Genomic DNA, 27,581 nt, shown 5'->3' with positions numbered 1-27,581 from the left:
GGAGTCGGACGGGCTGTGCAGAACTGCACACAGCCTGCCCAGCCCATCCAGAGCTGAGGCGCAGCTCTTTGGTTCCTCTGAACGGTGAGGGATGGTAAAATGAAGCAGAAACATCGGATGCGTTCCATGCAACCAACCTCATTTATTGAAAAGTCCTAATTTTATTGCCTTGTTTAGTAACATGTTTGTTCAACAAACTAATCTTTGTCATGAAGCAAAGCACAACTTTTTCTTATAAATAGTATAAATTATTTTATTTACAGAAACTTGTTACAAAACAAATAGACTATATATTTATTTTTCTTTTAAATATCCAAAGTAATTTTTCTATCCCATGACATTTGTTCATGTACTATACAGCAGCCAACACGGAGTTCAGCTGATCAGATGCTCTTGATTATGTATACAAATTATCAAACTATTCACACATTGTACACAGGAGATTGCTTTTAGAACCAGGCTCAACACCGAGCAAGACGCTTTCAAGGCCTACATTCACATTGACATTACGTAGTGCTCATTTTTCAAATTATCCTCTTTAAAACGTAAAATATCTCGCACAAAATGTAAAAATGATTATTTTCTGCTCAACAGCGAAACGTGAAGAATCTTTCCAAGCCCAATTCCCTCCTCCGGGACAGAATGAGTGAGAGATAAGAGAGATTCCTTGGCAAGAGAACTCTTACAGGAAGACAAACTGCCTTAGAAATGTCACTTGGAAATTACATCTTTATTTCTGAGTGGTGTCGAGAGGTACTTACTGGGTTTTTGTTTTCCTTTCCCGGAATATGGACTTTTGGGAACATTTCCTAAGTTGTTTCACTTATGGATGAATAACCCCCCATCCCCTTCCTGCCCCAAATGACACAGCTCAATCCACTGCTGGTTAAAGGAAGCCCACGCTCCGAACTCTTGGCGCTACTCCCGCTCTGCACTACTAATGGGATTGTTCCAGCACAAGGTACTCCAATGGAAACAAAGCACAAAACTCACCAGCACTGTTTGCTTTTCTGCCATCAATCCATCTCAACAACTTCAGAAAATATATATATAAACGTGTATGTATATATATGTACACACACATATACACACACATCTATTATATATAGGTGGAAAAAGCAAGCTCCGAGATTTCAACTGAACATTCAAGTCATTTAAGGAGAAGCTGTCTCAGCAGTCCGAGCTCAGATCGAGTTCTATCAGGCACTTTCAGTTTTTCCTTTAGTCTGAAACCACGTGAGACCCACACGGACGCACACACCAACGCGAAGCAAGGGAAGCAGTGTGTCACTAAACGGAGTCCTCTGGATCAGGCAACCGAGAAGCAACAGCGGAGCGAGGGACGTGGCAGGGATGTGGCTCCAGGCACGTGGAGGCACCCCTTGAGTTGCAAAGTAGGCATGTTGCTATTGGCTTGGCAGTGAACCACTTCAAATTATATATATATATACACACACACACATATATATATATATATATAACAGAAAAGGTATTTGCTTTTTCTTCTTCTTTTTTTTTTTTTTTTGCCTTTTTTTTTTTAATTAATTAATAAATAAATACTAGATGATCTCAATTGTACCAAAACTGGATATCAGAAAAAAAGACCTGTGCAAAAATACATATTTAAATATGTACAATCAATTAACAAAATACGTCTTCTGAAATAGGGATACTTCAATATTTATAATAGAACAAGAAATTCCAAAATAAAGATACAAAAGTATGTTTTTCTTTTTCTTGTATAATTCTTTGTTCATCATTGCAGCAATGTTTTTAGGTTAAGAAAACTGCAGGAGTCATAACGAGAAGTCGGAAAGACTATAAAAAGTGTATCTCTTAAATTAATACCAAAATCTGTCTAGAAACAACCCAGCCACTGCAAATTCATTTTTGCTAGGAAAATTGATTTTCAGCTTCCTTTGTTATTTACAGTCAGAACCAGGGGACAGTAGAAGCTCCGGAACAACGCTCTGCTTGTAGCCGACATCTCACACACGACATGGAGGCAGCTCCATCCATGCCCATGGGCACACAGACCCGCAGTGCTGCAGCCCGCTCTTCCAGCAGCTTCCAGCCCGGCTCTGCTCTCCCTTCCTGTGCTGCCGGAGGAGCACGAGTTTGCATTTTGCTTTCGGATCAACAGAACCTTATGAACGAGTTTGGTTGCAAACTCACGAGATTCCATTCTTGCCAAATTGTCTCCTTTGTATTTAGAAGAGTCGAATCGCACTTGTGACTGAGACCGTCCCAAAGTGACATTTCTGCCCCAGAGATTTCCTCGCAGCATGGATTTGATTCCACGCGTGCGGGACTGAATGATGCATTTTGATTTCTCTTTGTGGCGTAATACTTTGGTTCCTTTCACGTTAAACCCATCACAGTTCCAACAATCCTTTCAGTAGGGCGCCTTATTAATCACAAATCCTTCTGTTCCTGAAAAGTTGCGTGGGATTTTGTTTTTAAATTAAAGTTTGCATAATAAGAGTCCATAACGCGTCGCTTTCTAAGAGTGATCTCTTGTATCCATTCAGAAGCTCAAGTGTCTGCATAGAGGCTGCTTGCTTTGCCGTACGACACCGGTTCTGGAGCAAGTTCAGGTGAAACTGAAAGCATCGTCAGGTAAACAACTCAGCGACTGCTACTGGTAGTGGCTTTGGATTCCCTGATGTACAACTTGCCACCGAAATGGGGAAGGCTGGGCAACGGGAACAACGTGACAGGCTCAGATTGTCTGTTCTCAGCGACAGCTGGTGCCCCTTTAAGGCAGAAAAATGTCTTCTTGGTCAATACTTTGCTTGCCTTGGCTTTGCCCCTTCAGAAAAGTTCAGTCCGTTTTGAGACTTTACCTAAAAACTTAACAAAAGAACCCCGACGAACCAAACCCCAATACAACGAGCCCTTGAATTCACTTCTGAGGTGTTCTGAAGCAACACAAAACGTTTCCTGCAGACTGAGAGGGTGCACAGAACCGTGCAGAGCCCCCGACTCACAGTGCCAGGCAGGAGCACAACGGCTGCAATGCGCACAGCTGCACCTGACGTGGAACTCAGCTGTCATCCGCTCCCCAGTTTTGGGGAAATAAAATAAAATCTGAGTGGTTGAAAGCATCAAAGCTTCAGTTCTACAAAGAAGGCATAAAATAAGTGACTTTTATTATTATTATTATTATTACTATTTTTTAGAAAATATTTAAATAGTTTAAATACTTCACTTTAAAAGGGCTATTTTTTTTTTTTTTACAGGCTGGAAGGCCAAGCCAGCCTAACGTAACCAACACGGTTGTTATTTTACAAATAACAAAGGTTGATGGCATACAGTAAAGGTCAAGAAATACGTTCTTTGGGCACATAGTTCTAGAGGTTATTTGCCTTTGCTTCATATTTTTGGACTGCTTAAAAAACAATTAACTTCTTCTGCAATCAGATCTTATCCAAAAGAATAAAAAATAATTTCTGTATCACCCAAGCACAACATTTTTATACTTGCTTTCTGAGCCATGGCCTCAAACAAGTTTTTGCTGTTTACTGTTCCTATTGGTGTTTCAACGTTTGTTTTTAAACTCCTGATACCTTCTTATCCCAAATCACTTGCAAAAGGCTGGGCAAAACGCAGACTGCTTGTTTGAATTGTGCTATTTTTGTATTCCATTAAAGGAACATTGCTATAAAAACACTAAAGCCATATTCCCTTCTCGAGGGCTTCTTTCCATTGTGCCTCACGCATTTGTGCCCCTTGTTGTGGGGTCCCCTCTGCTGACAGTGTCCACCTGGCAGCTATCACCTACAAAAGACACCATCAGTATAAAAATAAGTCCACAGTAATGTTTATTTCCCCCCCAGAAAACATTCCTTTGCCCAGCCAATCTATGTCAAATAGTGGCAAGATGAAGTACTCCTGTAAGTAAATCTCACAGATTTGTAGCAAACTAGTCCAGACCACCGTTAACACTGATAAGAGCAATTATGTGGCTGAACTTCATCCAGTGTCCATTTCTAGTATTTTCACTGCTACAGACATGGCTTCAGGGAAATTCCTTGTTTGAATGACAGTCCAGTAGATTTCCACACCTGAGGACCATGGGAAGCTGGGAAAACTCAAGGCATCTTGGAGTCCAGAATTCCAGATGGAGGTTTTGCTTGTAGTGAAAACTGTCCAGTTCTTTTCTCACCATGGTATATTCAGCTATCAGGGACGTGCCTTTGGCTTTTGAGCAAATAAATGGGAGAGAAGTATGAGTGAGCCAGGCTGTTATAGCAGGAGCTCCTAAAATACATTTTCTGGATATTGAGAGCATATTCTGGGGAGAATCAGCAGGCATAATCTGACACACCACTCATACGCAGTTGGCTCATCTGAAACTTCACAATGCTCAAGCTAGTGCTTTCTCAAGTTAGAGTGGTTTTGGACATGACTTCCTTCCTCCAAATTGCATTTTTCCTTTATTTCTTATTGCAGTTGAAGTAACAACTGTTAGCTAAGCCCAGAAATAAGGTTCAGTCAAATAAATGATTGTTTGTTATCTTAAACACAAGTGGTGAAAGTCTTCTTCACAGCTGAAACTCTAAATTCAGCAGCTGATCTGAAAAAGATCTCGCTGACCTCCTACCTCTTGGCACGCTCAGATCTCAGGCTTTTAGTACCACAGGAAACAAAAAGAGCCTTTAGTTTTCATCTGGAAAAATCTAGTTCCAAATGTGCCCTCTAAAATTCCATCTTCTCTACACTTTTAATTGCATATGAAATTATTTTACCCCTCCAAATGATCCTTCAAGCCAAATCTGAAGCGTTAAGAAGTTTAAGCTCATTTTAACTTATGAAGAAACTTCTTTCCCAATTCTAGTCCAGCGCAACCTGTTCAAAAGAGTAAAACTCCAAACTAACTTTTTCTTTTTTAAAATTACATACCCATGAGATCTGCTTCTTTTATAGTAAATGTTTGTTTTATAGACTACAGAGGTTTTTATCTATCTTGTTTATAAAATTTAATCTCGTTAATACTAAGAAGTTAGTCAGTGACACCTTGGGATAATAAGCTTATTTTATCACAGTTCTGTTATCAGCACCATTATGTTCCACTTTGTAGAGTGTTTATTACTGACACGAGAACAGGAAGTTAGGCTGAGACATTCAGTTGAGTCCCATGGCTGGCTGCAAGATTTTATAATTACTATCATTTGTTTCTAAATGCAAGAATTGAATGTCATCTGAGAGCGACTGACAGGAAGAGCATCTGTGGGAGCCTGGGATGTTGTGTTCAAGGTGGCTTCAAAAATACACAAACAAACTCACACTTTATACTACAGCGTTCGTAAAAATCCTGCACAAATGTCCTACAAAAAAAGACTCAAAGAGAACGAGCAAGTAAGAGAACTGTCTTTTCCTTGAAGCGTCTGAAATTGGTTATCAGTAATTAAGAGAGCACATCTAAATATCAGCACACGGAGAGACGCGTTCGCACTGGCTTATTTCAAGACAAAAGTTCCTACCTGATGAAGAAGAGAATTGTTCATCAGTCCTTGTGTCCCTGGGATTGCACCAGTGTGTTTTGCGTGAACGTTATTCACCGATGGCAATTTGGCAACTTTGTTTGACTTGCTGCTGCTGCTGCTGTTTATGCTGCTAGAACCAGGTGGGCACTTTCTTTTCTTCCCTATTAGTTTGTCTAGGGAAGGATGCGAATGTGAAAAACCGCTGTGCGAGTTCACAGTCAGCTCACTGGACTGATGAACAAATGGCCCTAAGGAGAGAGTGGAATCGCTGCTGTTCATCATCACACTCATTCTTTTTATTGATTCTGCAGGGCTTCCAGTAGGAGGACCCCTCCCTGATTGGTCATGTTTGAGGCTAACGGAGTTAGCTTTGCTAGTCATACAATTGAGGCCAACGCTGTGGGACGAAGATGTCACCGATGGGTGATAGGAGGTCCCAGAGTTTCCAGAGTTAACCACGCAGTTTTTTCTGAAGGACTCTGTGGAATGAGAAGGTGCTAGCAGTGCGGAACTGTTTTTACGCTTCTTTCCTGAGCCGCCGCCGCTGCTGACGCTGCCGGTGCTGTTACAGGTGCCACTGCCAGCAGGAGATTCCTTAGGTTTAAAAGATTTGCTGGATTTCAACTTCTGAGGTTTGCTGGGCATAGGTGAAGGTACAGAGGAAAGCACTGTAGGTGTTGAAGGAGACGAAGACACTTGTCTTGATTGCATACTGCAGACAGGATCCACTGCACCCAAGGTAGCGGGATTTGCATTTAGTGTAGTTCCATGTGATGGTACCGATTTATTGTTCAGAGACGTACAGGAAGGAGACACCAGAGCTGGAGAGGACATAACAGTGGTGGGGAGGAGGAAACCCGTCGTGCTGACCCCATACTGCGAAGCAGGTATCGCATTTGTCCGGTGCGGTGCACGAACTGCTGCTGTGCTACTAGATGCTGGTGGAATTTTCCTGTGGGTAAACAGGAAAAGAAAGAAACAGGTAGCTCCCATTCTTTGGGATGATATTTAGCATCATCAATCAAGAGATGCAGTCACTCCAGCACTAAAATATCTTGCTGGCACTTAATAGTTGCAAGAGAACGATGATGAAAGGTTAAGAGAACTGGGCGTGTTTAGCGTAGAGAGGCTCCAGGGAGACCTCAATGCAGCCTTCCAATACTTGAAGGGAGCTCATAAACAGGAGGGGGAACGGCTGTTTACGAGGGTGGATGGGGATAGGACAAGGGGGAATGGTTTTAAACTGAGACAGGGGAGGTTTAGATTAGATTTAGGAGGAAGTTCTTCACTCAGAGGGTGGTGAAATACTGGAACAGGTTGCCCAAGGAGGTTGTGGATGCCCCATCCCTGAGGCATTCAAGGCCAGGCTGGATGTGGCTCTGGGCAGCCTGGTGTGGTGGTTGGTGACCCTGCACATAGCAGGGGGGTTAAAACTAGATGATCACTGTGGTCCTTTACAAGCCAGGCCATTCTGTGATTCTACGAAAACAGAAAGCATCCATCTTTGACTGCACTAATCTAAAGGAGGGGTTATTTTTCTCTAACTAGAGTTACAGGTTTTGTGTATTTCTACAAATACCAACAAGAATAAGAACTCTTCCACTTGTACTCACTTCCACATCTGCGAATTAAGATGCTTCTCCACCATGAAGTTAAGTGCACATCGAATATGGTTCCACCGCTTATCAAACACGTAATAACCTCTTCCAATCTGCCGACTACCAAATGTGCAAAACTGAAAAGACAGATTTTTTTAGTGGAGTTTTCAACTTTCAGTAACAAAACATCTGTTTATACATACATGCAAAATTATTATCATTTCTAGATGTCTAAAGCAAGGATAGAACAGATGTTACACTGCAGAGATGAAAATGTAACAACTATCTTAAATTTTGTACATGCAACCATCTCTTCTGAGTAGCTGTCAGCTTACCTGCTTTTAGCCTAGCCAGGCAATGAAGTTTGTGATTTAATGTAAACTAAGTGGTTTTAACAGGCAGAAATCAGGAGAGGTGCATCTACTGCTAAGGTTATACCTTAAGGTTCAACTTGCTTCTTCAGTGAAGCAGTCAACATTTTGCCAAAAACAGTAACAATAAATCAGCCTCCACTATCAATTAGTAAGAAAATAAGTACTTTAAAACCTGAAAAAATATATACATAATAGAAATCCACCCTTAAAACCCCCAAGTTGCTTGTTTACAAAGCTTGTTTACAGTGAGAGACCAAGGTTAACTTTGACTTAAAACATACAGCGGCTGGTTGAGGATGATGACCTGAATAATGACAATCCAGTTTTTCAACAGGCTCTTCTTTTTCATCACATTCTCCCTCATCACTGGATAACCGAGATGCTGGCTCAGCTGCAGGCAAGGGAGGGTGAGGGGACTCGTGGACTGAAGGAGAATCACTGGGGGCATTTCCACTGTGCTGGGCTGGACAGCCTGGAGGCCTGGGCAAGGGAAGCAGCAAAGGTTGAGGCAAGGCTTGGCAATAAGAACTTATGGACATTTTAGTACTGACAGAAGGAAATTCACACTAACAGTCATTTGATATGATCCAGAGTCTCATAACATACCTACTTAGGGGAAGGACAGGAGATGTTGTGCCCCTGAAAAAGCAGCAATTGTTGGAAAAATGTTTAAATTGATGCAAGTCAGCTTCTACTATTTAGAACTCCCAACCCTTCTTGCTATGAGTTACAACTCAGCGTGCAATCGTTAATTGCAGACAGACCGCCACCAGGGCTAGAGCAAAAATGCTACCCTGTCCCAAAGATCTCCCTCTCTCTTTCAAAATCCACATGACAAAGCAATCGGTATTAATTTCATACTACTGGATATACTGATTTTTCTTACCTTGGAAGACTGGGGGGGTGAGGTTTGGGTTTATTAGGTAATAAAGGCTTTGATTCTGTAAGAGTAACTCCATGAGAATTTTGGTGCAGCTCCTGGGAAGTTTTAGTAGGTGAGGGATGTGGTTCCCTGAGAGGGGGCATCTGCTGATGATGATCCGAATGTCGAAGAAGTTCCTTTTCCCTGGTTTTGCTTTTGTGCTCAGCTAACAACACATCAAATCGTTTTCTTCGACCCTGTACAGCCCTCCGCTGCGTTAAGGAATGTGTCTGCAAATCCATGAATAAATCATTAATCCCAAGCCATTAGATTTGTGGAAATTAAACACTCAAGACTCATGTCCAGAGCTCTAGAATACAGACCATCACCACACTTGTGGCTTAGTTAAAAAAAAAAGGAGAAGAATGACTTATGGAACAGACTTGGACAGTTTGGGTGGTGTGATCATATGCCTGCTTGATACGAAATAATGAAGAATAGCAACTGAGTTAAAATTTGTTTCAAATTGCTTTTCAAAAGAAGAAATTACCAAAGTTCAGTTCCTACAGTGTATTAGTGACAGCTTCATTTACCTTTGTGCTGAACAGGGCTTTTTTACCTGAGACTTTCCCTACTAACAGTTTAGCTGCTTTTCATAAGAGTGCCTAATCATTACACAATTGTAGGGGATTGGGATTTTCAGTTCTTTGGGACTGACTGATACCCACTTCTCTCTCAAAAACTTTTGAGCCAAAGAACACATTTTATCTGATGGAAAGTTCTTAAAGATTGCTTTATTTCGGTTTGACCCCGAGCTGTACCTCACAGCATCCTCACAGACTCATTTCTGAATAAGTTGCAGGGGTCCATCCAGTGGCACTGTTTGCACAAACACCTGCTAAGTATTTGCTGCAGGTTTTGCTTGGAGAAAAAGGAGGATACAGCTTGGCTGTGCTGCATACATGTGGAGTTAGAAGCATTCCAGTGCCAGCACCCGTGTTTAAAAGGTTTACCCAATAATGAAGAACTGAAGGTTACTTTAAGAAATATGTTTTTGGATAAATAATTAACTGGATTTTGAAAACAGCTCTTTCTTGGTTGCTGGCAATGTGCTTTGAGAGGAAGCATTTACAGAGGCAATTACTGACTGCCAAAGCTTGCACTTTCCTGTGTTCTGTTGTATTCCCCCAGAAATCAAACGTAAACCTTACAAAATCTTACTCTGATTAAGACATCCTACCTTGCAGGTCAAAGACCTAGTACAGGGTTTCTTGGTTTCCACATCAATGACACCACAGTATATATCAGGATCAAATTCTCTCTCTGTCAAAGATGCACAAACATCCCATCATTGAAAAGTTACAATAAAGACATTTTGAAATACTAACATTTTCTTCACAGAATTTAACTATTCTGCCAATGTTTTCAGGTAGGACACATGCAAACAAAATCTGCAAACAGAATTGAGAAATTCACCGCTGACAGAGACCACAAAGCAGGACTATCTCAGCTGCATTAGGATTTACTTGTTTTTTACGTACACAAATGATCTTGCAAAACAAAAAACATTTAAATGTCACGATAAATATGAACACAGGGTGATTTTTTGCTTTTCTATAATTCTACCAACAACCAAAATTACTGCACTGTAATACCATGTTTTCATATAGGAAAGAAGGAAAATTAAACCTCTTTAAAGGTTAAAACACGAACTGATAACTGTAACATCAGGTGGTTTCTGAAAGCAACAGCCACGTTTCAAGTTGTTTGCATCCCTTATGAACCTGTCTAATCATAAATTCAAGTTCTAATACGTAAGTGTACTTCATTACAAGTTAGGTGTTCTAAGAATTAATATGCTTCTAAAGGTTATTTCCATATGTGTATTTCTACACGTACACAAATAATATAGCAAGTAATATTTAAAAGCAATTACCTGACAATCTTTTATGTAAAAATTTCCTATTATTTGTATTTTCTTCAGGTTTCTTTTCCAAAAATGGAGGCACAGAGAGAAGACCTTTACCATTCAGTATCTGTCCAGGGGAAGGCAAGGGTGGCTTTGGTATTGAGGGACAATTAAGGCCAGTCTTTATTGAGGAACTCACAGTAGTAGAACAAGTTGGACCAACAGCAGCTTTCAGTTGGGCACCATCTATCTTTGGATGAATCTTTTCCACTTTGACAGATGGAGTCATACTATTGTTTATGAAAAATAAACAGAAAAAATTGCAGTTGATAGTATAATGTGTCATAGATTACAAAAAGTACTTAAAATATTGTATTACTCAATACTCAGATCTATTAGTAATACAAATTTAGATTCTCGTCCTTAATTTTCAGTTTTAGTATTTTAATTCTTACGTATTTTCCACCCATTCCTTCTGTGCTTTCTGCTACCTTTTCTTAAGTATTTCAGAGTCATCAGTGACTTCAGAAACTTCTCTATGATGGATGTATAGAGACTAGATCAAAGAATGAAGACCCCCTAGTAGCACAGCCTTTATTTACAGTGACTCAAGATGCACCTTTGCAAGTGTTGCGTTAGTTTACCTATCAGCTTAGACTAGGCTGCTCAAAGAGATCTGGTGGAGTTTAAAGTGATCTGTCAAAGCAAAAACCCTCTGAAACAACAAGAAATACTACTGATACAGCAGTTTTTATGCAAGTATTAACGCTCAATTCTTTCTCAACACACATACTCACATTTTATCATGGGGAACTTTGCTATGCTGTACCGGATGCATTAACCTGTTGTTTCCGCTGATCTGCAGCTTGTCTTTGGGTGATTTCAACAACTTGGAACTTGATGATGATGATGATGATGCACTAGTACCTCCACTGGATGAACGATTGCTCCCACTTCCGCCGCTACCTTTGTTTTTTGAAGGGAAAGATGAAATGAGGGAAAATACTGAAGAGGAGGGAGGAGTCAAAGGCGGCTTGCTGGAGGAGCTGTGTCTTCTTTCTGAAGAGGAGAAAAAAGAAACAGAAGGGGGGGAAGGAGGGAGGTTTAAATTCGCAAGGCCCATACAGAAACAATTCTTAAATACTTCATACTGTCAATTACTACATTAACATTTTTCCTTTGCTGGCTTGGGAGATCCTCTGCCACACACGGAGCAGTGAGGAGTCCCTATAATCCATGAGGCTCCATTCACTGCTGGTCCCCAGTCAGTTAAAGGAGTCTCTTTTAACTTTGTGAGCTCCATTGCTCAGTCGCTACAGCTCAGCTTTCTCCCCATTCTCCATCTTACCAAGCAGAACTCAGAAACACAAAGCAGACAGACCTCAATCCCCAGGCCAAACAAGGTTCAATACCACATTTCCTCAAGCAGTAACTATTCTCTGTTAGCACGTCTCCTAATGATCAAACTGATATTGGAGCAAAAACAAAATTTCACTTTCTGATGATCTTCTCGTGTGTTCTACCAGACCTTCAGTGTGAATGCCCCTGAGAACAAGGGCTGAAGCAATGAGTTACATGCCTTCTGGTTTTCTTATTGATTCTATCAATCCTTTCAATATATGACCAACGTAAAGAAGAATTCTATTTAGCAGGAAAAGGAGCAATGTATATTCTACTTTGAGAAAGGATATCCAAGCATTTGAACAGTCAGGTTTTATCAACAGACATGTTGGAAAAGAAATGATTTAATTAACATTAAAGTGTCAGCATTAAATATTAACCATTAATACATTTCTAGAACCACTGCAGTTAAAATAGTGTATAATTCAAAAGTACTTTTTTGGGATAATGGATTCTCAGACACAGAATACTCAACAGCTGCACGGAGTTCCCAGCTCTGCCTACATGGACAGCTAACAGAGCATTTGCTCAGCTGATCTTTGGACACCTGTGATTCCTAAACAATCCCTGCACGTAATCAACACCTGCTTAGAGATGTCCCTCTGGCAATCAAGTATATGCAAACCATGGATCTAAGAGAGAACAGAGTATTAACAGGTCCATCTGTGGGTAACACTTCCTTCCCAGCTGGCATTGTTAATGGTGCCCACGTCCACCACTGGATCCTTTACACATTTTGACTTAAATTTACTTAAGCTGCCAAGGAAGCAGGCTACTCATGACGTTACAACAAAGTGAAAGCCAAGTGCAGCACAACCTGTGCACAGGTCTGTAACACTATGGAAAATACAAAGTAATATATCCACGTTCTGCTTATGGGATCTGTTTTTCCCTCCCCTCCTAAGTACAGCAATCACACGATATGGGGACAATGGCTGGGAAGAACTTCACTCACAGCTGGAAGCTGGAACCTGTGATGTTCATTCAGGATGATCTGCTTAGTTTTCTAGAACCGTGTGCCATTGAAGAGTTCTCATGTATGTCAGCATACTTATATTCTAGTCAATGGCTGTGCTTCTAATATGACATACTGCTTATTGCCAAAAGTCTTTTTATAGCAATGGCAAGAATCCCTGAGCAGCTTTGATAAGTTACTATTTGAGGGCCATTAGTTCAGCAATGCTACACCCTATGAGATTACTCCATGAGATAATGAGAAAAATTGCTCAATACTCTGCCAGCTTCTGTGTATTTAGAAAATCCGAAGTCTGACTACTTAATAGAGTTACAAACAATCTCTAATAATTTAGTAGCCCGCTAACGTAATATTTGGAGTTTGTTTTGGGTTTTTTCCCCCCTTTTGCAAAGGAGAATGTTGCTTCCTTGGAAACAGCTTGGCAGGTGAGAAGAGAATGAACCTAGGATAAGACTGAGCAGCTCCTTGCCTCCCAGCATTAGGAACAAACTGGGCAAAATATTAATCTGTGTCATTGATTCAAATGGTACGCACCCTTCTCTCCTGGCAGCTTCAGTTGGTACCATTCAATTAGCTCCAGACAGAGATGTTACTGACTGCTATCTGCATGAATGTTTAGTAGCACCCATCTCAATACGCGTGAGTTAATGAAAGAGGCAAATCTGTCACTGCTGACAATCAGAAACATTGACCTAGGAAAGCGAAGGCTAATGGCTCATCAAAACGCAGGACTATTGTCTGTCAGAGACAATTTCCATTCTACAAACAGTTGTATGATTTGGAGCGCAAAGAAAAGCCAAATGAGCATTTTCTGGAATTTTGAGACTTCTGAAAATTACATTCCCAGTACTGAACGTCTCATTCACAACATACACAGCAGCATTACAAAGATGTTTTCTCTGCCAGAACTGCTGAAGTGTCTTAATTTAGCTAAACACAGGTGGTCACAGCACAAGTAAGCACAGATATCCTTGGGATGTTAGCAGACTTCTCAGTGACAGGGCAGACAGTCTGATTCAATCCATTACCTACTGCTCATTATTAGGGAAACTGTTCTCACTGCAGTGTGAGGCACAGGAGGAGGCAGAGTGCTCCCTGCTACACGAGTCTTCTGGTTGTGTCCCCAGTTATCTGTTACAGAAAAATCTGCCACAGCAGAACCAATATATCTGAGGGAAACCTGTACCAAAACAAAGCCTTAGATCTTCATGTGGGTGCTTAAGTAAGTGGTCTGAGCTTCAAGATCAGGTTATCACTGCCTTTACACATCACAATACATCATAGTGTAGGGCATGGAAAAGCCTCTGGATCTACTTTTTTTCCATCCCAAGAATGATATAAAATAGCATGCAAGAGAGGTGATCTGCCAGTCCTGTTAGTGTTCCTTACGAAAACCTCCAGTGCATGTTATGATGCACTAAAGGGAAGAGATAAAATTAAAACTGTGAAGACTTCACTCATTTCCAGTGTATTTGCTGATGGACTGACATATTCTCTTCACAGACAAATTACTACACAGACTGTCACTGAATAACCAAGACCACTGTGCACATTATGCCAGCATATCAATGATAAATTCTGCTAATCATGTGCCAATCTAATGTAGCTCCCATATGCCATTAATTCTAACTCGACTTGAAAATACTTCAAAATAAGATCATCTCCAGGTGCTCAGTTTTCGGATTTTAAAAGTTGACATACATGCACCTTCCCTTCATACAACTCTTGAAAGAAAAGTAGCACTTTTCAATGTTATCACTGCTCCTGCAAAACTTCACAGTGATATTTCAAGTACTGCACCTGTCCAAGGCGGCTCCCATCTCTAAAATCTCACAGGAAGGTTTTTGTTTGTTTTTAAAGCAGAAGGAGCTTTTGCTTTGGATGAACAGTTGGGAAGTTCCCCTTGATCCCATTCAGACTTGCAGGAGACACACAGAAGATTTGCAAACATTAAAGCAAGTTGAACGACAGCATTTTGTCCCCAATGTAATCAGTGATGAGGTGCAAATCCAACTCACAGCACTGTGTAGAATGTGACTTTGGTTACTGCTTCTAGGCTGTAAACACTCAGATTTATTTTGGTCTATAACCTTATTTCCACAGTAACATAAGAGAAAATATACTTTTCATAGAGAAAATCATTTTCCTAAGATACTAATTTGCTGTACACTTAACAAAAATAAATATATTATCAGAGTAAAAGTTCTCCAATTCTTCTGCCCAGATCTACGCTTAGTCCCCAAACTTCAGGAAGTGTTCTGTGGTGTTCATTCTCCAAGTGCATCAATTAATAGCTTTGGGCAGCAAACACGATGTACAGATCGAGTTTCATAAACCCACTTTTTTAATACTGACTGCTTACGTAAGTACTGGGCAAGGAGTCAAACTGACCTGTGTCAGTGCTGGCAGAGCCATCACTAAAACTCAACAACACCCATTCAAACCCACAGGGCCAGTTTAATCCAATGAAAAATGTCGTGACTCCAGTCACAATTCAGTTTTAGCGTAGGTTAACTTAGGTGTAAGGGTATTATTCAGAGTACAGAACTAAATAAGTTTACTGAAACAAAGCATAAGCTTACATTTCTGTAACTATTATCTACATGTCTAATCTAAACTAAAAGCACGATAAGTGCTACTTGAAACAAGCTTATCTTTTTTTCATCATGCTGATCTACTGTACGACTTATCATTTCAGAGATGAATTAGCACAGTCATATTAAAACAAGCATCATTCACCTGAGGATAAATTTTCTCCAGTGCACATTTCTACTGTCGTTTTGGAGAACTAATTTTCTAATTGCTCCAAAAAATGGGATGCAGTGCATGCCATGAGGACACAGACTGGGACTGGAGGAAGCCCAGCATGAGTCTGACGAAGTGGCTGAGGTCTGTGGCTGCTGCACAGCCACTTGGAGAAGCTTGGAGAAGAGAAGGCTCCAGAGAGACCTCAATGCAGCCTTTCAGTACTTGAAAGGAGGGGGAACGGCTGTTTACGAGGGTGGATGGGGATAGGACAAGGGGGAATGGTTTTAAACTGAGACAGGGGAGGTTTAGGTTAGATTTAGGAGGAAGTTCTTCACTCAGAGGATGGTGATGCACTGGGACAGGTTGCCCAAGGAGGCTGTGGATGCCCCATCCATGAGGCATTCAAGGCCAGGCTGGATGTGGCTCTGGGCAGCCTGGTGTGGTGGTTGGTGACTCTGCACATAGCAGGGGGTTGAAACTAGATGATCATTGTGGTCCTTTTCAACCCAGGCCATTCGATAACTCTATGAATTTAACAGAAGACAATCACAAGTGATGTACACAAAGGCAGAGGAGTCAATCTTACTCCACTTCTTCAACAAATGAAGTCCACAACTTCAGAAGAGCATTTTGAGCAGTAAATCCTGATTTGACCAGGAGTACCCAAAGTCCTGTGTTCTGAAAAAGGTTTTTTTTTTAAGACACAACCCTCTCCTGCCAGCTTGAATCCTCAGCCACATTGACCTCACCATGACAAAAAAAATTACAAACAAACCCAAAAAACAGATCCACGAAGATGCTGCAAGAGGAACCCAGGAGCTCAAATCAAGGCCCATCAATCAAAATGCTCCTCCTTCGATGCCATCCTGGCAGCGTGCAGCTGGTTGGGAGCAATTGCCTGCACAGGGCCTTCATCTGCTGCTCGCTCACTTACTGCTGCTTCATTATCCTGCGTAATCACGGGACCCAGATACCCAAGATTCTGCCTTAATCTTCCACTGACGTCCCTTTAAACATCTGATCAGTTCTGTTTGCACTGCAGTCAGGATGAGGTCGCTCTGTGTCCAGCTGGGTGGTGTTATACCAACACGGAGCCAAGCAGGCAGCATCTACACTAAGTTTTATTTTACACTCCAGCAAGAAAGTTACAGAAGAGAATTCTCACAGAGACCAAGCATCAGCAGGACAGACCGCCAAGGGCTGACTGGCAGCAGCACAATCTGTCATGTCTCTACAGGGACTTCCTGTTTCATAAAAAATGTTCTGCTTGCAACCAGCAGCTGATATTATTGTTTAATGCTCGATGTTAGTAAAACCAAAAAGAAAGCTTGCCTGATTGTCATGTATGCTGATGTCACTCCATTCATGGAAAAGTAACAACTGAGCAGGAGAGGCAAAAGTATTAAGGAGGTCTAGCAATGATGTTGCAGCATAGGAAATACAAGGCAGGGCAGTGCACACACGGAGTAACACAACCTGCACATGCTCCCATGCTCATCACAACTGTCTTCCTTGTAAGTAAGCAGCAATAGGTATAAACTTCTTATCTAAGAAATAGGTTTATGTAACATCTTTTACATAGACTATGCCAAAATTAGCTATACTGATATAAGCTCATATCTCAACAGTTCCTTGCTCAAAAAATATTCAGGACATCAGACATACAGACTGTGTCTCCCCTGCCTGTGTGCAACCCCATGCCATAACAAGGCAATCAGGCCACAATGATGAAACCCCACTTTACAAATGTATCTGACTGGTGCTATCAAAAACCCAATTAAAAGCAATATCTAACCAATTTTGAAGACCATATTTTAAAATCCAGCGGTCACTTCTGCAACTTGATGCATTGAAAGGTTTGCTTTGCCTAGCAGAGATTTAAACTGCTGGTTTGCATGTTTTCACATGACACCTTCACCACGTACACTGCAGCACTCAGTTTTACGTTTTCATTAAGATTGCAGCACCAAAGAAGATAAACTCATTCTCCCAAAGCAAAAAAAAAACAGAATTTCAGGTCAGGTCATGCATTACAGTGAAAAATCTAGCCACAGAAATTAACCATTTTTACAATTCCACTTAAAATGTCTGCTCACACTGAAAAGCTCCTTGGCAGCTCCAACTCGAATATTTGAGGAAACTTTTACACTCTCTGACAAAGAGGACTCAGAAAAATCACTTTCCTCTTTGAAACCTGAAGCCAACAGACAAATAAAACAAATACACCACGAACTGACTGTGGATGCCCCAGGGCCATTTCTAAGTTGGTAGGGCACAAAATCATCACTAAGTTTTACCTCTCATATGTTTTCTGTATCTTGTTTACAAGAAGCATTGCTGTATATTTCCTGCTCTGGTGGTCCAGCAGTCCTAAGCAGAGCCAAGGCCTCATTGCTCCAGATGGGAATTCCTAAAGCATTCCCTCTGTCAATCATCTTGGAAATGCACATCTTGGAATCTCCCTAAAGAGCACACAAAATCTGCCTATGCTTTAATTAGCATCCACTGATTCATTATGGAAATTCAAAGGGGTTTTTAAAGATGTGCTTCGGTTACAAATGCACCATTCAGAATCCAAAACTCTCATATATATTAGTACAGGACTTCAGTGTATCATTCCAGTTCTGAAACCCCTCCATTTAATTCACACTGATTTAAGACAGCACACTTAACAGCACCTCCTCATAAAATCCAAACCTCAGTTCAGCCAAAAGCCACTGACTGTTAGGAATGATGTATTTAAGCTTCTAGCCCAGCTCTCGCTTTGGCCTGTTTTTAAGAACAAGTTTACCAGAGCATTTTGCACTAGAAATCAGAGCAAAGTCCAGAACCTGAGAACCACCATGGAGAAGGGCTCTGGCTTTTTCCCTCCCCACTCTCACCATGAGCACTGGGGTGCTACTCCATCTCTCCCAAGTTTCCCAACATTTAACACTGAACATCTGGAAATTATTTTCTCAAGTCCTGAGAAGTGTGGTGGTTAGTTAGTTGACCACATCCTTCTGAACAAAAAGAATAATACTAATAGCTACCATTAGGGTCTTCTTTCATTACAGTACTTACTGAGCAGCACTGGCTGTTTACAACACTATAAAACCAATTGCTCTCTGATTTCTACATACATACATTAGAAGTTTTTCTTGAGATTTACTTACAAGATGTGAAATCCTCTCAAGTGATCACTCTGCAAATATTTTAGATTAATGGGTATGAAATTATGTGTAAACAGGGTTACATTTCTGTTACTGCTGAAGAAAACAGAGTAGGAGAAAAAGCTCATTTTCCTTACAAGCTTCTCAACGCCAATTTCAAACCTTTAAAACCAGCTGTCAAAAAGGAGACAATCCTGCAACCGTAACTTGCATTATTTAAATGATGCATTTTAAACATCACAGCTACAGCACAGCCAGGATGATGCTGTGGTTTTCTAACCAGGCGATCCTAAGTCAGCAGGAATGGCTTCGGTTTCCCCATAGGAAAACTGCAGCAGAACTGCTCCCCAGAGACCAACGCCGCAGAAAGGAGGGGAGGGAACAGACTGCAAGCAGCATTATTAAGAATGCAGCAAAAAAACCAGCAACACTAAAACATATTTAAATAAACAACTTTCAGGTGCACCCTTCCTGACACTGCTTCCTTTCCACAAGGCACTGCACATTACCAACATTAATTTTTCAGTTTTTCCGTATTTGTTACTAATCTCTCCCAAAGCCTTGCACGCAGAGCACACGAGTAGTTCTGCAATCAGATGCCTCAGGGTGTAGGATTACCCTTTCTAACACATGTGCTGCCCCTGAGCGATGGGAAATGGCCCTGCAGCCCCCACCCGTGCAGCACTGCCAGCCCCAAGCCCAGGCACTGTTTTGCCCCATGCTGCAGGGGCAAACTGTAATTAGTGATGCTCCCTTGGGTTCACTTCAGCTGCCGAGACCCTCGTGAGGAGCTCCCAGGAGTAATGTGGGAAAACAGAGACAGGACAGGGTCTTCAGGGCATATTAGACCTGAATGCAGAGCTTAGAACAAGAGGCTGCAGGACAACATCCAACTCGTGGTGTGCTGTCCTGAGTGACTCAAGCAGAGGCAAGGGAAGGACGCATTTCTCACCACGCAACCTTTTGGGTTGGGAGCAGGCCTGTAAATCTGTCAGGCACAGGAACAGAAATACTGCAAAAGTTATTACAGAAAGACAGACAAGTGTCTTGGATGGCAGCCGGCCCATGCAGAGATTATAACACGCACGTTATGAGCACTAATCTCTGGGCAACCTGACGACACGACACTACCTGCATCAACTGATTAAAGACAGGCACTGAATTAGCCATATTTTTGCTATTAACAAATGTGTTGTTTGAAATTAACTTCGGAGAAGCTACAGTGACAAACGAAAGCACCACTGAATGGAGGTGCTGCGCCATGCCCACATCGCTCAGCGCCACATCTCCGTGGTTCTTTGGCAGCTCCTGGGACGGTGACTCCACTGCTCCCTGGGCAGTGGCTGCCAACCCAGAGGTCAGGATGGGCCTTTCCCACCACGCTCTTCTCATCCAGCTTCACCAAGGCTGCTCACCAGCCCTTATCACATAATGCAGTAGTTAACACCCGTCCACCTTTCATCCTGCTGATGCTTCTCTTTGCACCACATTTGAGAATTTTAACATTCTCCCTGCAGCTATTTACCTGTAGCAAACTTCAATCCCTGCTGCTACAAAACATGCTGAGTGAGAACTACTTAAAAACCATTTGTCAAACAAAATAGAGAACACCCAGGCACTGCCATCCATAGCAGTGATAAAGAGATACCCTGCTGAGGCCTTTTGCTGCAGGATATGATGAGCAAGGAGATTTTGGACCCCAGAGGAGACAGGCTTGTCACCAAAGCGCAGTAACAAACACCTGACAACACCATGCAGAGGAGCCTGGGTGGCACTGTGGATCTGGGGGACCTGCCTGCCCTGCAGGAGCTTCTCAGCACAGGTTTTGACTGAAGAAGACAACTTTGAGAGGTGGAAAAGGAAACAAACTGGTGGTAAAGCAAATAGGAAAACTTTTCAAAAAGATGTTTCTAAATCAAACGCCTTTCTGAAATGCGAAATCTCTTGGAAGTTAATACCAAAACTGCAACCTCGGTGGAAAAGAGAATAAATTGAGTTGTTGGGGCTTTTTCTTGCTATTTTTGAAGTCAGATCCTTATGTTATTTTACACCCTTACACCGGCCATTTTTTTAATTATAAAAAAGGATCACTGCAGCTTAACTCATGGTCAATCATTACCGGCACGAACCAACTGTTCCCCTGTTTAAAAGCACTGAACACATTGGCCACACACCAACTAAAATTGTACAACAGCATTAGCACAGCAAAGTCTTCCAGCAGTCACCAATACAGCCGAACGAGGGCACGAACTGAGCACGCTTGCACAACAATGCCTTTCAAACGAAACAGAGCAGCCTTTTCCCATCGCTCTGCAAAGGCTCCCGGCAGTGCAGCACGCTGCCCGTGCAGCCCCAGCGCCCTTTCCATCAGCGTTTGCAGCAAGCCTGCAGCTGCGCTCGCTCCAACGCGCTTCCCGTTTCCTCCCGCAGCACGGAGGGACGGATTTGCCCCCCGGTTTGGGAATTACGTGGATGAACGAGCTCAGGAAAACAAGCTCAAGTGAACAAGTCCTTAATAGTTTCTTTCTTTAATTAACGCTTTGATTAAAAGCCGCCCATTTATCTAGAGGCCTGACAAGATTGCAATCAACCCGCAGTTTTATCGCTGCAATCTGCCCCTCTCTTTTCACCCCGACCGCTCTGGATTTGAAGGGGGTGGGATGCCGAATTTCCGCAGGAAAGCCCCCGCGGTGACCGCAGCGCTGGCACAGCCCCGCTCCCCCATCCGCTTATTGAACTTTGGCCAAATCGCCCCGATGTCATTTCAGGAGGGCTCTCGCGGGCCGCTCGCGTTTAATCCTCATTTTCGGCTTATCTGCTCCGATCCGCCGAGTCCACCGGCGGCACGGCCCCGCTCCACCTCCTCCGGCCTCGCTCCGGCGCCGCGGGCCGTCCCCGCCCGTCCCCCCCCCTCCCCGTCCGGGGCCGCCCCGGGCCGCGGCTTTACCTCCGGCAACGCTGGAGTCGCGGTGGCGCTGGCGGCGGCCCAGCGGGGCGGGGAGGTGGAGCCGGCGGCGATCGAAGATGGCCATCGCGGCGGGGCCGGAGGTTAAGCCGCTCTCCCATTCGCACAGCGAGCGGGCAGGCCGGCAGCGGCCCCAGCAGGCGCCCGGAGCTCCGGGCTGCGGCCCCCTGCAGGAGGGGCTGGTTTTTTTTTTCTTGCTATTATTGTTTGCTGGGGCGGCTCTTGAGTAATTATGAGAGTAAAAAACAAAAGGGGGAGGAAGAAAGAAAAAAAAAAAAAGGAGGAAAGAATGAAAAAAACGCAGGAAAAAAAAAAGGGAGGGGGCAGAAAGATAAAAAAGGGAGGGAGTAAAGGAGAAAGGGGGCAAAAGGGGGGAAACTAAAGAGGGAAAATGAAGAGAAAGCGGAAGGGGAAATGAAGAGAAAGCAGAAGGGAATGAGAGGAAGAGAAAAGAAAGCATAGTGGTACTTGATGACAAAAATAGAATAGGAAGAAACATATTGCTAGTGGCTTCTGCCCTTCTTTTAAATGCCCATCGCCTTAAGGTAAAGTTTCTGGCCTTTCCTATCAAATGCCATTCAGATTCATTTTTAAAGCAAAAAAGTCACTTTTCCACTTAAAGTTTGCTGAAAGAAAGACATATATGCCTGCACTCATGCAAATACTTTTGTGCATCTGCTCACTGCATTACAACAGTCAAGCAGATGCAGGAAGCATCATTTCAGGAGGGCTGGTTTTGCCTTTTTGGTTTTTTTGTTTGTTTCTACAAAGATGTACAAAAGCCCAGAGACGACTCCTCCAACCAACGAGCTCAGAAAGAAATAAAGACATCCTCAAACCCATTTCTGGAACACCAACTTTCCCACCTCTCTGCAGGCAGGCACACAGCAATCAGCTCCTCCAGCAGCCGACAGCTCCAGCACCCATCCCGTTCATTAAAGGCAGCACAGCCATGCACACAGTTTCCTGCACTGAGCTGTTTTAAAAAGCCATCTTTCTCCTTTGCCAAAATCAGTAGCAGCCATGTGTGCTTCTGGAGGCTTTGTTGCTGTTGTATGCTGTTCTACTTGACACCTATCATTAAAACTGGGTAAGACTCCAACAGATTTTAGTGGTTCCCAAAACTCTTGCCTTTAAACTACCATGTGGGGAGCCAGCACTGATGTGTTTGTTTTCTTACCAACTCAAATTTTCCTTCCTTAGTCTTTGATTTGGTCTATTCTCATTTTAGGACCAAGAGGGTGAGTAACTTATTTTGCTTCTTGTTCCACAAATAAACTGACTGAGATCGGGCCATTCAATTCCAGCCTGGAACAATATAGTAAGTTGTCTTCCTTGTGAGTGAGAGCGAGGACAAAGAGTCCAATCAGTAGGAACCCAGCAGCTGGGTGTCAGAGCTGGGGCTGGAATGGAAGCGAGAGGCATGACGGCACATTCACACGGCGAGAAAGCGAGCGGCCGGCTGACAGCACGCAGCTGCTGAAATGCACTGGGTTTTATGCCTTGCCATAACAAAATCTATGATTTTGACATCTATGCTGGAACACAGCTTTTTTTTTTTTTTTTTTTTTTTTTTTAAATTTACTATTTTCTAATGAACAAGGACTTCTGAGCAACTTCAGTCAGCATTGAGGGGATTTCACCTTGAAATTGATGGATGGATGTGCTGCAGTTAAATGAGGAGTCTGAATGGGCATTCTGATAAGTTGAAAAGTAATCTGACTTCATAAAAGCAACCTGTTATACGTAGCACCGGGATGATGAAATCATTCAGCGCAGGAGGTGGGGGGAGTTAGCTCTGCTGTGCTGCATAGCCTGATATCCTGGGCCTGGCTGATGAGAAAGCAGCCAATAGAAGGACAATAGGAATAGTGTCAACCATTGCAAAGAAATAAACTTTGCTTCCTGTGTCTCAGGATAGCAGAGCAGCATTGGTGCCCTCCTTTCTACATTTACTCACTGAACACACAAAAATGAGAAGGTATTTATACCATGAGTGTTGCTGTCACTAAGCACACACATCCAGTATGGAAGCAGCGTGCATATGTCCTATTAAAGTGGGAGGCAGAAAAAACCCCTAACCAAACCAAAACACAACACGCAACCTGAAGGTGTGTGTGCACTGGGCAGGAGGTGTTGCAATGGGAGGGTGAGCGATGGCAAAACACGCAGCACAAAGCCACAGACAAGGTTTCATTACCTTCACTGTGCATGAAACAGCTCATTTATCCTCTCTAGAAATTCAGCAATCTCAGGCACCAATTTCACAACACTTGAAGCTGGCTGGTGCAAACCAGCAGTGCTGCAGCAAGAAGCGTTCCTGCCCTCTCCCCCAGTCCTGACTGTTCTGCTCAAACCTTCACACCATCTGCTCCCTCCTTAACAAAGACAAAATGATCAGCTCAGAGACCTGACAGCCTCCCAAACTGCACGCCTCATTGTGCCAAAGCCTGCAATTAGCAGAGCGACCAGCAGCAAGTATTAAGAAGTGCCTCGATCACAGGGAAAGGGCTGGGGGCTGAAGCAACTCCTAAACGACTGGTCATGACAAAGAGCTGTGTTGTGAGCTGTGATAAGGGTCATTTTGCCCATATGCTGAAAGTTTTAAGGGATATCCAAGATTTAAACTTGCAAGGAATTTCATCTGATTGATATCAACACTACATAAAGCAGGCTTGCTTACTCTGCAGCCTGCTTAGGTTTACATTTAGTACCCTCTAAAATGATTTTGTTGTAAATATTTTGCTTCAAAGAGATTGTTTGGTTACGGGTTACTATTATTATTCTTCCAGGAAGGAAGGGAACGACAGGCCTCGAGTCAACACCGAACTTCTCACAGCTGATCCATTGAGAACTCACGGTTACTTGGAAAAACCACTTTGCTGCTATGCAGTGAAAGAACCCCCCCATATGCTGCAACATCATGAAACCAACCTTACCATATACAGCAGCAGAATTATATAAAAAGTAAAGGAGTGCTTCTGATATGTCTCCAAAGTCTCACTTTTTCTCCAAATCTGGAAAGAAGTGCTCTGAAGCACCACTACGAATGAAATCCCTGCCCTCCAGAGCCATGGGACAATGGATTTTGAAATCACTGGATTTTTATCTGGAGCAGCTTTTAAAGCAGGGAGGACAGAGGAAATTTTGGTAGTGGACAGTTCCTAAGTGACACAATCTGTCATTCTCATTCTGTGACAACCTACGCAGAAGCATCAACCCTTGCAGCCTTACATGCAATACAGACTTACAGCATTTCTGTAGCTATTGAGGCCATCACAGGTATTTTCAGAAGCTGAATAGTGGATAGCTTTGTGACCCACGCAATGACCTTTGGTCAAGGAGTACCTGGCACTATGGGAGAGGACTGACACTGTTGGTTTAAAACTTTATAGTCCAGGAGAGGGCCAACATGACATGTTTCCAGGAATGTATATAGTTACCATAAAATCATGGAACCACCAAGGTTGGTTATAGGTGGCTCTTCACAGATTGAAAGCCAAAGCAAAATGAAGAGAATGAGGACTAGTGAGTCCAATGTCAACAATGAGAAGGGCCAGAGTGGGACTGTAAGGTTTCCCTCTATGATCTAGAAATGTGAAAGGAATGGAAAACAATTACTTCACTAAGCTCATCTTACTACAGTTGACAGTTGTAAGAATATCAACATGCTTCGCCTACTAACTCAAACAAAGACTTCAGCCATGTAGTAACAAAGCAGATAGAGCCAATTTTCCTCTCAGCAAGGAGCCAAGCCATGAGTTCCACGTGAGTATCTACAAATGCTAACGAACAGCTTTAAAACCCATCAACATTATACCAAACAAAATTACTGATCAGCTCAAACCCAGCTCTGTTAATAAATTCACTAACATCTGAAAGCTTCAGACTCTGAGATGCAAGAGCACAAGGAAAGTGTTGCACCTCCTACCTAACAGAATGAGCAGCAACACACTGTAGAAGCCAGGGCTTCTGACTGACAAAGAGACAAACAGGTTCTTGGCATCCTGCAGGGTCACACGGAGGAGACAGCACAACACAACTTCTACCTGGAGGAGGAACAAAATCCTTTGGATAAAAACATTAAAAGATCGTCTGGCTGCAAGGGAACACTACTTTTGGAAAGCTACTATGTATAGAGTTTTGAGTTAAAGATTTTCTGATTATCTTGCCAAACAGTCAGGAAAAACTGTTACGTAGAATCTGCTTTAACTCTCCAGGAACCTTGCCTAATTGCATCTTTTAGAAACCACTGCATAGAGTGAGAGTTTCATACCAACATGGGCAACTCATTATCTGTGGAACAGAGAACAGAAAACAGGAAAGAGTCTCTTGATGATGGCTCTTCTTTCTCTAATACAACCTGGAGAAACTAGTTTGAATGTTATGGCCAGCAGCTCCCTCAGACATTGCAAGTTTATTAGGACATGCATACTAAAAGATATAGGGTAAAAACCTTGATTTTCTATACAAGCACTACTGTGTATTTTTGCTGAATCAGTAACAGATAATAGAGTTTTTAAGTATTTGGGTTGTTACTGATGGAATATCTAATAAATGCAACACAGCCAACAACAATAACACAGGCTAATGTCAAATTTCATAACATATTTATCTGTTTCTATTTCCTGCCTTAAAAAAAAAAAAATATTGCCACTGTTTTCAAGTTTCACATTGTTACAGAGCTCTTCCAGAGATGGGCACTACAAGAGCTAGTCCAGGACTGCAACTGAAAAGCAGCTTGAATCATTGGTGCAGCAGGACATGACAAAACATTTAGTGATCTGAATAGACTTCAAGACCTGTATCCTTACTTGGATACAACTATTTAGTGTTAAACTGTTAAACTTAACTAGGTGATAAGCCTACAGTTGGCATAAACTGTACTTTTTTTTTTTAAAGTGAATGTCAGCCTGCATTTTATATTACTACTTTTTAAAAATTCTTCTGTGATTACAGATTTATCAATAAATGTGGAGCTCTCACTGTACATGAAGTGATACACACTCCCTCTTCTGGTAACCTCTTAAAAGAGCTAGTTTCTAGACTTAGCGTATCAAATGTGAGATTTAAAACGTATCACATTGCCCAGGAAAAAAATCAAAGGGATGATAAGAATGGCTGCAAGTTACTTAGAAAGCCAAACACAGCCAAGTGTGGATGGAAAATAAGCAAATAAATAACAACTGGAAGTTACCTGATGCAGTGCCTAAGCGAAAGCTAAGTACAAGCAGCCTGCGTACACTGCGGCTGTGCCCAAAACCAAATTGCTATTGATTTCTTTTAAATTAGTAGGAATTACATTGTCTTAAGTTTTCCCACAAGCGTGACACGCATGCTCACATCTGATGACAATTTCTGTGCCCTGCAGACATGCGAGAGGCTATAGCTTTCAGAATATCCCCCACACCTCCTGAGGCAGCAGATGAAGTTCTTCCAAAACACTGCCTTCACGTGGGCCCTGCACGGATACCTTTCCTCCATCCAGCACACTGCCTCATCTCCTCTCCGCTTACAGAACTGGCACACTTTCCTCTCCCTGCCCTGCTGCAAAAGCTGTGTGAAAGCTACACGCATCCTATGGACTTCTGATTCTCTACAAATAATTACCTGGGGGATTATTAAGTACAATTAAGAAAATCAGCCAAAAAGAAACGCAACGTAACTGTAGAAGAAAATGACAATGACAGACAGGTAGGTGCACACAAATGCATTTATCCATCTCCCTTCTCATTGGTCAGTGCCTCATAAAGCTGGGAGAAATGTCCCAATTAAAAACTATATTTTTTCTGCCCAAAACATGCTGAGTCTGAGAACGCCATGACATTACACAAATCACACTTACACACATTGCTGCCAAAACATTAAGAATGGAAATGCTTCTGAAAAAGCTTCTGGTTTTGCTTTTGTTTTTGGTCTAATGAAATCTCTCCCTTTCTTCTTCCACTCCCCCTCCAATACAAAGTAACAAAGGCAATAATCTACCTTCTTCATTCTCCCTTCTGTGAGGTCATTTTCTCCTGCTTTCTTTATTTAGCTTCCTCCTTATTGTCTTCATCTATTTCTTTTCCACACGTTTTACTTCAGTTCTTTGTTTTACATTTCCC

At 42.3% G+C, this 27,581-nt stretch overlaps 1 protein-coding gene across 5 annotated transcripts in view; it reads right to left on the bottom strand.

Annotated features, from left to right (window-relative positions):
- Window positions 1-122: 122 nt before the first annotated feature.
- The window catches only part of ATXN7 (ataxin 7), an 80,640-nt gene continuing 53,181 nt past the window's right edge, over window positions 123-27,581 (bottom strand). For 4 of the 5 annotated variants that reach the window (XM_052678334.1, XM_052678336.1, XM_052678335.1 and 1 more), the window contains 8 exons: window positions 11,030-11,291; window positions 10,260-10,522; window positions 9,564-9,646; window positions 8,348-8,613; window positions 7,743-7,941; window positions 7,103-7,224; window positions 5,487-6,441; window positions 123-4,203 (listed from right to left, as the gene is read on the bottom strand). In XM_052678334.1, coding sequence (XP_052534294.1) covers window positions 4,186-4,203; window positions 5,487-6,441; window positions 7,103-7,224; window positions 7,743-7,941; window positions 8,348-8,613; window positions 9,564-9,646; window positions 10,260-10,522; window positions 11,030-11,291 — 2,168 coding nt within the window. In that variant the 3' untranslated portion in view covers window positions 123-4,185. Of the gene's footprint in view, window positions 4,204-5,486; window positions 6,442-7,102; window positions 7,225-7,742; window positions 7,942-8,347; window positions 8,614-9,563; window positions 9,647-10,259; window positions 10,523-11,029; window positions 11,292-21,456; window positions 21,558-27,581 lie in introns of those variants that run through there. The other variant, XM_052678332.1, reaches the window with a different exon arrangement.

This window comes from Tympanuchus pallidicinctus, unplaced genomic scaffold (genome assembly GCF_026119805.1).
Source record: "Tympanuchus pallidicinctus isolate F22 unplaced genomic scaffold, pur_lepc_1.0 scaffold17, whole genome shotgun sequence".
NCBI classification, from domain to species: domain Eukaryota; kingdom Metazoa; phylum Chordata; class Aves; order Galliformes; family Phasianidae; genus Tympanuchus; species Tympanuchus pallidicinctus.
The sequence above is the reverse complement of the archived record's forward strand: the minus strand, read 5'-3'. Positions and strand labels throughout refer to the sequence as shown.